The sequence below is a fragment of the Patella vulgata genome, chromosome 1, assembly GCF_932274485.2.
Source record: "Patella vulgata chromosome 1, xgPatVulg1.2, whole genome shotgun sequence".
In the NCBI taxonomy this organism is placed as follows: Eukaryota; Metazoa; Mollusca; class Gastropoda; family Patellidae; genus Patella; species Patella vulgata.
The window spans coordinates 11,877,967-11,895,371 of record NC_065879.2 but is presented as its reverse complement, the minus strand read 5'-3'; the positions used below and the strand labels follow the sequence as shown (position 1 = coordinate 11,895,371).

The 17,405-nt window shown below is 34.8% G+C and overlaps 1 protein-coding gene across 1 annotated transcript in view; it reads left to right on the top strand.

The window, feature by feature from the left end:
• LOC126808623 (uncharacterized) overlaps nucleotides 1–17,405 on the top strand; it is a 154,962-nt gene that overhangs the window by 83,761 nt on the left and 53,796 nt on the right. Inside the window, exons 7-8 of the mRNA XM_050533506.2 lie at nucleotides 1,169–1,376; nucleotides 16,431–16,719. Of these exons, the coding sequence (XP_050389463.2) occupies nucleotides 1,169–1,376; nucleotides 16,431–16,719 (497 nt within the window). The remainder of the gene's footprint in view (nucleotides 1–1,168; nucleotides 1,377–16,430; nucleotides 16,720–17,405) is intronic.

Sequence of the window (17,405 nt, the reverse complement as noted above, 5' to 3'; positions counted from 1 at the left end):
AACCATGGAACACGTTGCTTTAATTTAAAGAGTAATTGTTTTCCATATTATGGTTTTGTGTTTATTACTAAATTGCTAAATGCCACTCAAAGAATATATACAAATGCCTTGAAAATTTCCCCCAAAAAAGCAGCTTTGACACAGTTTCATGGCTGAATGAGCCTCCATTGATAAATCTCATTCCTGATTTTCTCAGATTGTTTATTTTAGTGTAACATTTTACCCTTTTGTACAGATGTTTACCCTCTCCAGGTACTACTGATGTTACCCATATTCACTATCTAGTGAAATAAGGACAGACAATTAATCTTTAGTCTGAGTAAAAAAGGCAAAGTCAGGACATGCGAGATGTATTAAAGCCTTGGTAACAAATGCTAACACATATGTAAAGCCAAGTAAGAGCATTTCCATTGCCAAGGCCTGAAAAAATGATTACACCATTTTGTTCAACAGTCATGGACAAGCTTCCTCGGCAGTCTTGCCAGTGTAAACACATTGATTCTGCTTTTAGCTTCTGTGTATAGTATCATTACCTTTAAATATAATTTCAGAATGACATCTGTATGTAAATTAATAGCAAATAATATGTTCATATGTCCCCAAAATTCTCCTGAAAATCGACTTTAATAAATGAAATACAATATAATAAACGGCAGTGAGGTGGAATTGACAATAAAGACCATTATAATACCATTCTCTATTTTAGAAAGAAATGAAATGGGGTTAAACATACTACTATTCTGCTCTGACTGGGCTAATGAAGACAGGCATATACCATACAGTATGCTTTGAGGGAAGTTTTGCCTGGACAGCGGCACAGCCTACTCTTATATTAAATTCCAATGGCCAAGGGATCTTTTACGTTGAGAGAAAGGAAACAAAAATATTTCTCTTCATTCTCTATCTGATCACACCTAGGTTGAGTCCGTGGCTCTTGTTTCATATATATCTATGAGTCTTGACTGACTGGCAGCGAAATTGACGGTCTGGAGAAATTACCTGTCAGTCATTTTTAATGCCATGAAATTTTAATTTCAAAGAATTTAACCTTTCATTACAAAAAAATCAGTTTGATTTATAGTTTTTGCACTCGCATATTGAAAATGGGACAATTAAAAAATTTGTCAAGAGTATCCTGTTAACCAGACCGTTGTTTTATATATTTTAGAGTTCATCTGACTTGTCTCACTCCCCACAAGTGATGCGTAGTCACAGAACTTTGTGCGCTACAAAATCGTTACATTCTAATGTTGGTAAACCATTACCCCAAGCGTTGACAGGAGGAGATGAACCAGAAGAATCAGATTGGAGACGATACCAACTCAATAAAATTGGTGAATCAATCGACACATCATTAGCAACAAAAATAAAAAAAGGTGAGTGTCAAGAGACAGATAGCAAAAAAATAAAATATGATTTCTGTTAAATTCTACCCTTGTTTTGACCATAGCATTGTGGTGATGGCAGCATGTGGAATAAAGACCTGTCAATTTAACAGACCGACCCTAAACCATTCCTGAGTAATACCTTCCCTCCAAGACTCATACTTCCAAATTTGTCAGCTAGGCATTTTATTCATGTTACAATAATTAAGACATTGAAATCTAAAAATATACCTTAGAAATATATTGGAACTTCTTAGCATGCAAACTGACAGACCATTTTTTAGGAAGACATTTTTTCAATGCTAGCTGGATAATGACTGTCCAGCATAGTGAGCTGTCTGGTCTTGGAAACATTTATTTTAATGGTAACTTTAAATAGGGTTGGAAGTTGGGATTCTGTTTTGCTCTGTATATATATATATATATATGCCAGATATTTTTCTACATAAACTGGTAAAAGTCTAAGCAAATATGGCCAACAGGACATTAAGTCATGGTGAATCAAATGAAAATTTTATAAAAAATTACGCCCTTTGCATAAAAATAATGTATTAATGTGGGTGCTCGCAGGTCTTTAAAAAATATAAATTAATGACTGATCATGTAACCCAAGGATTGAAAAAATAACCAAAAGACTGAGCAGGTACCAAGTAGAAATGTATTATGTATCCTTAACATGTAGTATCAAAACAAGCCATGTATTTTGCTAGAAATATTATCGCATGCATAAATTACCTCTTGGTTATTTTCAGGTTTCCCCACCCCTACCCCAATTGCTATTTTTTATTTGGTGCTTTTCTTTCCAAATGATTCCTCCGGCACCCAAAATAAAGCCACAAAATAACTTTCCAATATTTTCCATAATTTGTTACGTCAACCTCACCATAATTTTTATAGGAGAGTAATAGGTCTCCCCACAAACCTTCTTAAAGGACAATATTGGTGTCAGTCATTATCACATATGTGATAGAACTGGTTAAACACATTCTAAATATAATTTTAACACAGAAATCATTGCTACGATAGATGCGTTATCAAGGTTACAACAAATGGAAGTGATGAAAGTAAACAGAAAACATGACTGCCTGAGGTGAAGAGTGATAACAGAAATTCGCCCATGGATCTGTTATCACTCATCACTTTAGTCAGTTATATAGAAGGATAACTCATATTTTGCTTTTGTAGAAACCTTCACTACGCATCTATCGTAGAAGTGATCTCTGTGTTAAAATTATATTTGGAACGTGTTTAACGTGTTTAGCTACAAAATAGCAAGAAGTCTTTGCCACCAGTATCATTCCCATCCCGTCCTCGTATTGAAGAACACACACAAACCAAATATAAATCTTAGACCCCTTTCATATTGCTAATTATTGGACTGTCCCAATCAGGAATCTGGAGCTTACTAGGTGTTATTAGTGGACTGTCCCAATCAGGAACCTAGAGGTTATTATTGGACTTTCCAAATCGGAAACCTAGAGGTTACTAGGCATTATTATTAAATTTTCCCTATCGGAAATCTGAGGCTTACTAGGCGTCATTATTGGACAGTCCCAATCAGGAACCTAGAGGTTATTATTAGACTTCCCAATCGGGAACCTAGAGGTTATTATTAGACTGTCCCAATTGGGAAACTAGACGTTGTTATTGGACTCTTCCAATCAGGAACCTAGAGGTTATTAGACTGTCTCAATCAGGAACCTAGAGACTATTATTAGACTGTTCCAATCGGGAACCTAGACGTTATTATTAGACTGTCCCAATCAGGAACCTACACATTACTAGACATTTTTATTAGACTGTCCCAATCGGGAACTTAAAGGTTACTAGAGGTTATTATTAGACTGTCTCAATAGGGAACCTAGAGGTTATTATTGGACTGTCCCAATCGTGAACCTAGAGGTTACTAGGCATTATTATTAGACTGTCCCAATCGGGAACCTAGAGGTTACTAGGTGTTATTATTAGACTGTCCCAATCAGGAACCTAGAGGTTATTATTAGACTGTCCCAATCGGGAACCTAGAGGTTACTAAGCATTGTTATTAGACTGTCCCAATCGGGAACCTAGAGGTTACTAGGTGTTATTATTTATTGTCCCTACCAGAAACCTGGGGCTTACTAGATGTTATTATTAATTGTCCCTATCGGAAACCTGGGGCTTACTAGATGTTATTATTAGACTGTCCTGGAGCTTAGTTGGCGTTATCATGGGGATTTTTTTTTGCTTTTGTTGGAACTAACAATTAACAAAATGCCTAACTGCCTACTCTAGTAGATAATTTATAAGTAAGATGAATTTCTAATATTTGGAAAGAAAAACTTGCTTGCATATTATAGAATGTTTATAATGACTATGTTTTAAAACCTGAGCAAACTGTTCTCTTTTCTTCAGAATGGGAAGTGATATAAAGTGTTTATAAACATAGTAATCATGGTCTGTCTTCTACATGACACCTTTCATTAAATATAGTCAACTAGCATGGTTTCGATACCAAGCTTATACGTGACAAGAAGTAAGATCACCTGCCCAATCTTGTTGGGTTCTTTGAATCCTCTGTTTTCTTCCACTGTGTTTAGTCCTTCTGATGAATCGAAAATTCAAGGTTCTATATTTGCACATTAATGTACGCATTATAGTGCCATAGCATTTGAAATTCTATTAGGCGGAAACACTGCTGTATGTGCTGGGAGGTAAGGGGTCTAGCAGTTTAACGTGTGCGTGTGAAATCACAATGTCTGTCATTGAATCAAGTGATGTGGTTTCGATTCTCCACTTGAACGTGACAAGGAGTAGAGTTGCCTGTCCAACGTCGTGGATTTCTCTGGGTCTTCCAATTTCCTCCTACCGCTCAAGCGAATTATTGGAATAAAACTAAACCATAATGTTAGTCTCGAATTGACCTTGTGTTGAATGGCCATTAAAACCCATTTCTCTATCTGTGTTGTATGTGCAAAATTTCCCTCATACCAGACTACACACGATTGTCTTTATTAGCTCTGTTGGTGCAGAGAAGTAGGACATTAAAGGTCCCCACCCCCCATTTTATTTGAATGTCAGCCAATATTTGATGGTTACAAATAATCCAATATGGAAAAGGTATGGAGAAAGGTCAGAAAATTCAACTAAAGCAAATTTACGAATATATAGAGAGAGAAATAGGGTTTAACATGCACAAACTAGGTAATTTCGGGACTATTACGAATATAGGTCAGTGAATTCAAGTTTTGTGCACAGAAAAGAACAGTTTGCTCAGATTTTCTGTGGTTTATTAATAATAGTATACTAATCTCTTATTTTCCTCCACTATTTTTTTCTCTTCAAGCATATTTTGAGAAGGGAGATCGCTCTAGATCTCTTCCACCTGTATTTGAAGGTAACAAAATGAAAGTAGTAAAAAAATGAAAGTAGAATCCTGGCCTTTTTCTTTTATCGTTGAGTCAATCGACTCAAATCATCTTAATTTTGTTTTGCGTTGATCTTAATTTACATTGTAATTGCTGCCCTCTGTGTGAGGAAAGTTTAGAAGAAACATAAGAATGATTTTAAACATGGCTTTGAATGTCCGACAGGAAATAGAAGTCTGTAGCTCTAATTACGCATGATAAAATTTACACGTGTATCCATTCATTGAAAAACGGAGCAACAGTGATTCAGTGAGTAATGTGCTGGTTTTTTAGCTAGAGGGTTTGGAGTTCGATCTGAGGGTTGGCGTACTGCATGATTTTCCGACATGGTGTTAGTTGTGAAGGATGGAGGAGGGCCTGGGAAAAAACAGTGTCTAGTTGTTTGGATGGAAAAAAAAATAAGCTCCCTCCATGTACACGTTGGCGAGCCCGTAAAATAACCCATTTATTTAAAGGTGCATTATGTAAGAGCTAAATCTGCCTATTGCAGGTCTTTCTTTAGGCCTTAAATATTATATAAAGGATTAATTAGGCATTTATCAACCTGAAAAAACCATGATCAACTCGCTAGGCCATCAGATGGCTCTGATTTTAAGTAGGTTAGAACGGTTTGGCCATTTAATGATTTAATACAAAAATGGAGAAGCGAGGCTAAGTTTTGAATAACCAGTACCGTGGTTACATAATATTAAACAATCAATGCACACACCTTGTCAAATCTACAGAGATAACTTTGCGCAGAATAAAGTAATTTGCATGAAATTTTCAATATATTCATTTTGCATTATCTATTTTTGAACTGTTACATCAAGAACGGCCAGCTCTTTATCTAAATCTTATATAATGCATCTTTAAAAGAACCCTTGACAGATGATGAACTTTCTCAGCCTATGCTGTGATCAAACCCATGAACAATCTGATTAAAACACAGATCCTATTTCGTTTCGTTTTTTATAGTTCAAAATTTCGTTTTACTTGTCTTTACTACACTAGGATCTGGAAGTGTTGTTATATTACCAGCGTTTGGGTTGAAGTCTGTGATAAGCCAATGAAACGGTCTGTTACAGCGAGTTCTTGGCGTGCCATGCATGGAACTGTGGGTAAACGTCAATGCTGATTGAGTAATCAATGTCTGACATCATAGGGTCAAAAGCCACCTTTACAACCCCTGAGACAATCTTCGAGTACAACTTGTCAGATCTTCATGTATTGTAGGCCATCAAAAGTATAAGACAATGAAACGAAATATAGATCTGTATGTTAATCTGATTGAACCATGACCTCCTTATAAGTGAACCAGCACCCTACCCACTGAGCCACCGTGGCTCCCATTTAATGAAGAACAAATTCGTCAAATGTTTCAAAGCTCAAAATAAAATTAAGATCAAATTCATCATAATAGATTAGACTGGTGATCCTTGGACTTCGATCTCCTACTGTAGAATAGATAGTGGAAAATTGGTGATTTTTTTTTATTTTCATTGCTTTGTTGTTTTTTTTTTTACAAGTGTATGAAATTTATTTAATTTGGTAGTTATTGATTTTACAGCTATTTAATGGTGGTGATCTTGATTTCATGTATTCAGTTTTGAAGTACAACCGCTTACTCACCCTTGGCTGTAATAAGAATCTTCAAACAACAATTTTAGCTACGCTTTCCATGTACACGTTTTCGCAGCATTTCTGTACATGTTTTCAGTGACGAAAAAGTAATGGGAATGCTTCTATGTAACCGCCCAAAAATTGCACAGGAGCACTGCGAAAACCAGCACATGGAAAACAGGCTTAAGACTTGCGATTGGATGGGGCCAAAGAGAAATGCTTATCACATCAAATACAAATAGATAAAGACTTATCACATATACTATTCGAATATTCTACGTCAAGATTAATTTTTGGTGAAATGATCACTGTCATTGGATGTGACCATGTTGAATAACGAATAGTAGTAAATCACTTAAACTATCCTTTAATCACACAAGGTACAATTTTATGGATACACAATTACTGAGTTTAATACTAAGCGACGTTTCAACGAGGATAATCTCGTCTTTATCAAGCAAATGTTACAGGTATGTGAATAGTAGGCAAATATATACAGAATATGCAAAATAAATAAAAATCAAATACAATTAAAGCTTAATCAAAGGTGTTAAGCTTTAATTGAATTTGATTGTTATTTTTCTTTAGATGCAGCTTTAATTTTGCTTCCGGAAGTCATGTCAATTTCCGAAAAATTCAATTGATAACAGCACAGAGTGTTATAATAAAGGAATATAGTTTATGTCCGCACAAACGAAAGTGAAAAAAAAAAACAACAGGTGACCGACATTGACAGTGACAGAAATACTGAAATACAATGCATAAATACAAATGTAAATGGAGTTGCACCGGTATAATACAGATTCCTTTCAGTGCTCTACTTCTACAAGACGCCGTGACATGATTGGGGACTATTTTCACACAATTCATTACATAACATAAACACAAAAGCAAAAGACAATGCCAGCCAGAAACTCATCAAAATTATAAGTTAAAAGTAAACAGTAAAACAAATACACAACAAATATTTTATTTATCATTTTATTATACATGTAGTATCCTATAAAGTAAATCATAAAAATTTGATTCAAAATATCCAGACTGACATTCAATATTCGGACTTGACAGTAAACCAAGATTTTTTTTTTTTTTTTTTTTTTTTTACACAAAAATTTTATGCGAATCCTTATAGATTCACAATGCAAGCTCTTGCGAGAATCCTTGCACAAATTAGATTCGGAGATTCATGTGAATTTCTAGCCCTGGGTAGATAATTCACAAGCTAGAATATTAACCCAACATTTATATGTAGTGCTGGCTTGTTAGATTTATCCTCATGGGTTTTCTCCAAGTCCACTGGTTTCGTCCCACTGCTAAAGACCCCTACACGCAAGCGAATTATTGAAATAAAATTGAACCATATGTTAGTTCAGAAATGGCCTAGTTTGTGTCGAGTGGACATTAAACCCAATTTCTCTCTCTCTCTCTCTGCACATGATAAACAAGAGTTATTTTGGTCATTTGACAGCCAGATATAGCGGAAGGGTTTATAATTGCCAACAAATAGTAAAGTTCAGCAGCAGTACTTTGCACACATTTTGGTAAACACATTATGATCACAAAAGTCTAGTCAGGCCTTAAAACAAATATTCCTTTGTGTTTTTTATGGAGTTATATGAGGGCTTTTGTAAAAATTCCTGGTTCTATGTAGTAAGTTCAGTGCTTTGACTTTTTATGCTTGAACTACAATGAGTTACTAGTCTTGATTATTCAGTCTTGTCTTGTAATACGTCGTCATTATAAATTATGAATACGACTTGATATCATATAATAAGCAGAGATAACTCTACTTGATTCATAATTTATAATGATGACATATTACAAGACTGAATGATCAAGACTATATAACTCATTGTAGTTTAATCATAAAAAGTCCACAAGCTCTGACCTACTACTGATCTGGTCGTGAAATTCCTCTTGAACTCTACATAGAAATGGAAAAAAAAATTATTATCAGGCAGAGTTATATCTAATTGAGATGAAACAATGCCTGTTTAAATTTGTATATTCTCAAGCTATATTTTTGTATGTAAATGTTTACAAGAAATATATTCCATCTGATGTGCGCAGATATTTTGGAAGTGAGATGGGACAATGCATCTTTAAAGTTGTTATTCTCCAGATGTTTACAAGAAGGGGAGCCATGGTGGCTAAGTGGGTATGATGCGGGCTCACTAGTCTGGAGGTCAGGTGTTCGATCTCTGCATTGGCAGAGAAAGTTCACCGGGATTTTCAAACGTGGTTTCCCCTTGTCAGTGGTGCAGGACTGAGGGCCTGGCAACGGCAGCTGTCTAGTCGTTCGGATGTTACGAAAAACCGAGGTCCTGTGTATATATTGGCATGCACGTAAAAGATCCCTGGAATTCATTATAACAGTAGGCCATAGTTCTGCTGCCTGTTCAAAATTTCTCTCATAGCACACTATGCGTAAGCCCGTCTTCATTAACCCAGTCAGAGAACAGTAGGACGTTAAATTTCATTTCATTATTTCGTTTACAAGAAATATATTCTATCTGATGTATAAAAAAAAATTCTAAGCAATATGGAACATTTTCTAAGTGAGATGGGATAATGTCCCTTTAAGTTTGTTATTCTCAAGATTAATTGGTTGATTTTTTCTATATATGGTAGATGTTGATAAGAGATGGGACAATGTCTCTTTAAATTTATTATTCTTGAGATTGATTGGTAGATTTTTTCTATATATGGTAGATGTTGATAAGAGATGGGACAATGTCTTTTTAAATTTGTTATTCTTGAGATTAATTGGTAGATTTTTTTCTATATAGATGTTTATAAATAAAATATAAATTCTATATACGACCACGTCGTTTAATATATCCATATTGATTTTACAACAGCTGCTCAACTAGAAATCTTTTGTTGATTTTTTAATATCTGAAATTACAAAATAATTCTCGGATAAGTTTCAAGATAAATATTGCTTTGGCTGGCCCAGATTTGCACGGAAAGTTTTCTAAGGCATGATGATATCATAAGTAAGACCTTGTAGGTAATAAGGAAGATTGATTTTGTGTTTATTTTGAGTTTATTTACCATACATTGGTTTAATCAATATTTGTAATTGTTGACTTTCCTCTGAAAAATTATAATTTTTATTAGTTCGCGACTGTTCTGACGTCTATATAAGGTAAGAGTGTCATTTGTTCTCAATATGATTTGCATAATTTTGACAGTAGCAATAGATCAGGGTTACGAAGACAATATTGTTTCTTTTGTGTGGGTAAATGACTCAATAGACCATGTGTTAATCATTAAGATCTTTTGTGTTGTTTAGAACAACGAGATTTAAAATTGGGGACATTTACATTCTTTTAATATTTATTTTATATATGATATGTAATCCTATTTGGATGTTCATCCAGATTTTCCGGCGTAGTTCCCCCTTGTCAGTGATGCAGGACGGAGGGCCTGACAAGGACAGCTGTCTAGTTGTTTGGATGGGACAAAAAATCGAGGCCCGTGTACACATTGGTGTGCACATATAAGATCCGTTGACAGTTGGACATTAAACCCCATTTCGTTTCCTATTTGGACATTTGATCATAAATAAAGTCAAGTATCGGGAAAGATTTCTAAAAATTAATTTATGTCAAATTTAAACGTACTTAATCTAAATTCAGGGGGCATTTATATTCTTTCAAAATTTATTTGAGTGACATTAAATTACAAACAGTATTAAAGGAGTTTAGCAAAGATTTTGTAATATTAATTAATATCAAATAAAATAATATCTAATTTACATTCTTTAAAAATTTATTTGAGTGACATTGAATTACAAATAGTATTAAATAAGTTTAGCAAAGATTTTGTAATATTAATTTATATCAAGTAAAATAAGATCTAATTGATTGATTTTTCTAAATCGTGACAAGATTTATTTCCAAGATAACTATCTTTCAGCCATATTCATTGATCAGAAAATAGATTAAGACATTATATTCTCCGGCCTTTGTTTCGTATTGATTTTTGGGGATGAAAAACAATGTTTATCGACTGACGTTGGGTGGAACCCATTCCCCCCCCCAAGCACCCGACAAGTAAATAATAAGGCAAAGGATGATAGATGATCTGAAAATGGTCATTTAATTATTCATAAATGACGAATAAAAAATACAATATATACAAAAGATAAACAACATAAACAATTAATGAATAAACAAACAAACATGCATAATATACCAAATTTTCAATCACATAATATAAGGATTGAAAAACAGCAAAAGAAATTATTTTCAAAACATTTTAATTAAAGTAACATTGCAACTCTATACAGCAATTGATTTCTTTGTTATTAACTAATGATTGTCAATTGTTCATTTATGACAAGACTGAATATTGATCTTTTATTCCAACTCCACTCTGAGTAGGGTCATCAGTCCAACCTTGTGGGTTTTTCTCTGGAGCCTCCAGTTTCCTCCCACTGCTAAAGACCCCAATGCGCAAGCGAATTATTGAAATAAAATAGAACAATATGCTAGTCCCAAAATGGCCTAGTTTGTGTTGAGTGAACATTAAAATCTCTCTCTCTCTCTCTCTCTCTCTCTCTCCAGTCTGAGTTTCCAATATTTGTATATTTTTTTTAATATCATTCCCATGGATTTTATTCTTGTGTACTTTGATTTGATTCAGTCGGGGGGGTTGGATGGCTGAATGGTTAGCGTGCGCGCGCTGTATCATAAAGTCTGTCTTTGAGTCGACTGGCGTGGTTTCGAATCCCCGGTTGTACGTGGCAAGGAGTAGGGTCGCCTGTCCAACCTCGTGGGTTTTCTCTGGGTCCTTCGGTTTCCTCCCACTGCTAAAGACCCCTACGTGCAAGCGAATTATGTAAATAAAATTAAACCATATGTTAGTCCCGAAATGACCTAGTTTGTGTCGAGTGGACGTTAAACCCCATTTCTCTCTCTCTCTCTCTTGATTCAGTCGAATGTAAACTTTAATTTATTCCAATGTGACTGTTAATTCATTACAATGTGAACATTAATTCATTCCAATGTGAACTTAATTCATTCTGATGTCACCTTTAATTCATTTCAATGTGAAATTCAATTTTATCTCATGTGAATATATTTTTATTTCATCCTATAATTAAAAAATTTAATAAATAAAATAAAATATATAATAGATATATGTCAGTGAGGTAATCAACCGTACTATTAGTGATATCAGTTCAATATCCTTGTGTTGTATTAATATGATTATCAGGGTATCAGTTTGTCACAACATGGAGGTTGTTAACCTCCATCTGAACAACATGGTGACTGTGTCAAGGATATGCGAACATGAACAACTGTGTAGCCAATTTGTAAATATGTAAATACAAAATGTTATTGATGAAGTATTCATTTTATTGTTTTGTTGGTTACTCACTTATTTCTTTTACATGTCCATATTAATTCTTGTATTTAGAAGAGAGGTCATATAGGCTATGCCTGTTTCTCAATCACTTTCAATTTCCGAATAAAATATTGTTTAAAAAAAAAAAGAATATGATTAATATAGATATATTTTACTGAGAAAGAGAGAGATACTGGGTTTAACTGACATGTGGTTCCATTTTTGTTCAATAATTGGCTTCCCTGTAGGGAAGTTGGAGGAAACTGAAGAAAACTGATGAGGTTTAACAAGTGGTCTTACTCCTTGTCACAATCAATCTTGAGCTGAAAACCACACCACTTGACTCAATGACAGACCATATCTTCTAAAATGCATGCATCAGACCAGTCAGCCACCAATCCCCCTGATAAGTCAGTGAGAGACCGGTAACTAATGGTATTATTGTGACATTAATATGATTAAGTGTCAGTGAGGTACTGGTAATTAATGGTACTATTGGAAGTATCAGGTCAATAGCCGATGATGTTTATATGGTTATAAAGGTATCACTCAGTCATAGTGTCAGTACGATACCGATAATTAACAGTACCGTTGGTAATATCAGGTCAATAGCCTTTGACATTGATATGTCAGTGGGGTACCGGTAATTAACTTTTTTATATAGTATTGTATCCCCTATGAGCATGGTTTTTTTTGTATTTGACACTATATCAATGGGAAATGAAATTGGATTTGTTGTCCTACTGTTCTGCTCCGACTGGGCTTATGAAGATGGGCACACGCCATACAGTGTGCTATGAGGGAAATTTTGCCCGGGCAGCAGCACTATGGCCTATTCTGATATCGTATTCCAACTGCCAGTGGATCTTTCATGTGCATGCCAATGTGTACACAGGACCTCCTTTTTTGGCCCTTCCGAAAGACTAGACAGCTGTCCTTGTCATCCATCCTGCACCACTAATATGGGGAAACCACGTCAAAAAATCCTGATGAACATTCTCGGCCAATGCAGAGATTGAACACGCGACCTCCAGCCTAGTGAGCCAGCATCTTTTTTTTTTCTTTTTTTTTTTTTAAAAGCAAGCCAGCATCTTACCAAGTTAGCCACCGTGACTCCCTATATATAAATGGACATATTATAAATGGACATATTATTATTATTAACATACTATTGGTAATATTGGGTCAGAAGACTGACTTTGATGTCCGGGAGGAGGGTTGGATGGCATGTGCGCGCTGTACCATAAAGTCTGTCATTGAGTCAACAAGGAGTAGGGTCGCCTGTCCAACCTCGTGGGTTTTCTCCGGGTCCTCCAGTTTCCTCTCACTGCTAAAGAACCCTACGCGCAAGCGAATTATTGAAATAAAATTAAACCATATGTTAGTCCCGAAATGACCTAGTTTGTGTCAAGTGGATGTTAAACCCCATTTCTCTCTCTCTCTCTCTCTCTCTCTCTCTCTCTCTCTCTTGATGTCAGTGAGGTACCAAGGTGGCAATAGCCTATGATGTTAATATGGTTGTGAAGGTATAAGCCACAGTGTCAGATCATTATCTCTATAATATTTATTACATCAACACTAGGTTCAAATTACTTTTAACATGATGTTCAATCTAAACTAGGTTAACAGTCTACTGACTGAATTAATTTTATTGTACCGGTACATATACAAAATATGTTTCTCCAGTTTGATATTATATTAGTTTGTTTAACTATGACTGGTTCATCAGTTGGAATTGTTTAATTGACCGCATACGATGTTCACAAAGTTTGTTCGTGGGAAAATTTATTTAACCTCACATCATCTATGGTTTGAGTTTGAGTTTTTTCAGATTTGACGACTTTTTTCAGTTTTGCTTCGAGTTGGGTTTATATGATGTTCTTTAAGGCTCTGTGTAACTGTTAAATTCAAAAAAGTTTTTAGAAATATCCAGTAATTCACAAGATTCTTGGTAGACTGTTGGAAGTATAGGAAACATAGATTTAGATTCAAAATTAAAACTGGGAAAAAATGTTGACAATTTTGTTTTGTTAACACTTTGGTATAAATTACACAAATTCTTGGTAAACTGTTGGAATTTCATGTATTATAGTAAACATATTTTGAGATTCAAAATGAAATCTGTGAAGAAAATGTTGACAAAAATTTGATTCTGTCTTATATTATTTAAAGATCTATAAAAACTTGACAAAATTCTTGGTAAACTATTTTGAGTACCGGTATATAGGAAACACATATCTAGATTTAAAATGAAAACTCTAAAATTAATTGTTGACAAAACTTTGTTTGAAGTTTGATATATTTATTTTACGATTGCTATAGGCCAATGTGTTTTAAATTTTTATTGATGATTTTAACATATGATTACCTTGTGAAATATACAACAGTTATTTGATTAATCTGATAATTACATACTTATCAAGGAATTAAATATAGCACTACTTGTAATAAACATTATATTAGTATTTAGTTAGTGTCAGCTATATCAGTTTTTAATCAATGTTTGTATTTACAATGCACCTGTTTCATTTGTCTGGTGTCATTTTGTATATATATCCAATATATATATTTTTATAAGTTTAAAAGGTAGGTTATACCTTGGTGCTGGAGGCTAGTCATCTCACAGGTTTTGATCAGTTCTTAGCAATGACTTCTCATAGAACCTCAGATTTTCAAATTGAAAGTAGAATACACAGTGCTGTGCAAGGAGTGTTGCAGTCAATTTTGTGCAGGATGTGATCTGTGAAGCTGACTCCTTTGAGTTAAATTCTGCATACATATTGGTAGAATGCAGATCTTAAAACTGCTGATATTGGTTTTGTTTATTTGTTCTTATGAAACTCATAAATAGGAAAAGTTCTAGGTCTATCAACTTTATATGTTAAATGGGATAAAAAAAAATTCATCGAACATATAGAAAGTTACGCAAGTATATTCTCATCTTGAAGTAAATGGATTTCGAGCAAGAGAGACTTCATCAAACAGTGATAAATTTGGACAAGTCATGTCTCAAAAGCAAAAAAAAGACTTTAAGACTCCATTGTTGAATTTCAACAAGTCTTGATTTGTTGATCTAAGAAACTAAATGAAGAAAGAGTGCAGATAGACATCATTTGTTGTTAAATGCAATCAGAGATTGCTAGAACTTGATTTTATTCGTTTTGGATTTCTTGATGAAACAGTGTGCTATGAATATTGTTTGATGGAAGTGAAAAGTGTTGAAATTTACAAGAAATATTATATTTGATGAATTTCGAACTTTAAATTAATTGTACTGTTCCAAATTGTCTAAGATGGCTAGCCGGAGTAGTGTTAGCTTCAGCAATCAGGATTCTGGATTCTTTGATGATTTTTGTACAGTCTTAAAACTACGACGAGAAAAACGAGTGTATTTAAAAAGTATGTAACCCAGTAAATTTAATTTTGAAATATATGGCTAGTATGATTGAAAAGAAGGTCCATAGTTCACAAAGCATTCTCAGACTTAAGATAATAATTTATTTGTTTGCCTTATTTTATCTAAAATATTGCCCTTTATAAAACTTTTGTTATTTTCTTTTTTTTTTTTTTAAACAATATTTTATTCAGAAATTGAAAGGGATTGACGAACAGGCATAGCCTATATGACCTCTCTCCTAATTTAATAATGTATCTAATACATGAATAAGGAACTATTCCCTCACATCAAACCAGAATGCAGGATAATTATAAAACTCTTCTAGATCCTAGTAACAGGAAATTTGGCACTATAAAAACAAAAACAGAATTGGATCTCTGTGTGCTTGTCTGCGATATCACCCTAGGTGTAAATGGACGTTAAACCCCAGGAACGAATGAAGGAATGGATCCGTTCTGTAATCAGATTGGATGTCCTGGGTTGAATTCTGGTGTTAGCCAAAGAAGTTCCAAAACATCTTCCAGTCTCGTTTTCCCCTTGTCCTTGGTGGTTAGTAGCTGAATGGTTAATGCTTGTGGGTTGGATCATAAGGTCTGTCTCCCTCTTCCCTTGTCCGTGGTGTTTGTGTAGCCAATTGGTTAACACTTGTGCATTGGATCATGAGGTCTGTCTCTCTCTCACCCCTTGTCCGTGGTGGCTGTGTAACCAATGGTTAACGCTTGTAAGTTGGATCATAAGGTCCGTCTCTCTCTCTCTCTCTCACCCCTTGTCCGTGGTGGCTGTGTAGCCGATGGTTAACGCTTGTAATTTGGATCATAAGGTCCGTCTCTCTCTCTCTCTCTCTCTCACCCCTTGTCAGTGGTGGGTGTGTAGCCAATGGTTAACGCTTGTAATTTGGATCATAAGGTCCGTCTCTCTCTCTCTCTCTCTCACCCCTTGTCAGTGGTGGCTGTGTAGCCAATGGTTAACGCTTGTAATTTGGATCATAAGGTCCGTCTCTCTCTCTCTCTCTCATCCCTTGTCCGTGGTGGTTGTGTAGTTAGAATACTGGTCTTGGTTCGAATCATGGTGTAATCCAGTAAATTTTATTTTTGAAATGTGTGTGGAATATATATCATGCGCTCGATGTTTATTTTCAGAACTGAATAATTCTTTTGAATTGACTAAATTGTGGAATATCATGCTCACGTTATTTATTTTCAGAATTTAATATATTTTGGCATTGACTTAACAATCAAACATTTGTCATGTATCGAATTCTTGATATTTGTATGTTTTCAGAAGTTGCACCAAAAAATTCCAGTCAGCCTTACAATCGTCAGCTTTCTGTCAGCGTGGAACATGCGTCTGGCATGCAACTCTACCTCCAAAACAAGAGAACACAAGTGAATGCTTGTAGTAATTCGAGTAGTGGAAGTACGGGAGATAGCGACGAAGTGTTTGGAGAAGAAAGTCAGCACAATGTCCCCAAGGAGGAGAGCTGGAGAACAAAAATTCTACGTAAATTGAACTTGGAAGATGATCGAGAAAAAGACAAACATAATGAAGAATCTTCAATCCACAGACGAAGGTAAGTGTAATTGTTTGTCATCTGAAAATATCTTTGACATGCAGCAGATTTTTATCCGAGGGATGTTGGTTTTTTGTTCCATCCAAACGATCGGGTACTCTGGGGAAAGATGTTAGTGTAATTGTTTGCCATCTTAATATATCTTTGACATGCAGCCAATTGTATCCGAGGGGTCTTGGTTTTTTGTTCCATCCAAACGATCGGACACTCTGACAAGGGGAAATGTGTTTGAAAAGTCCTGTTGAACATTCTCGGCCATCACCGATCCACTGTTTCTCCCTACGAAGGAAATTGGACAATATTTAAACCTGTAAAGTTACTTCAGATAGGATCTAGAGAAAGTTATTATTTAAAGTATTAGATCTTCAGAGAAGAGTTGAAATATTTAAAATGATTTTGTTTTTTTTTTCATCCCATAATTCTATTTCTTAATGTCTCTGATCGTCATTTTAAGGATGGATAATCTGTGGACTCTACAGTATAGTAATAATAATTAAATTCAATCCAGTAATTACCAGAGGTGGGAACTTAAATTGCGTCAGTTACTGACTTGCGACTCGACTTGAAATGTTTATTGCTACTCAAGACTTGATTTGCAATTTGAAAGAGCTCTTAGGACTCAGGGCATAACACTAACTTGCCTTATATTTGCCATGACTTGCTGACTGCTTTGATGAACTGCCGAC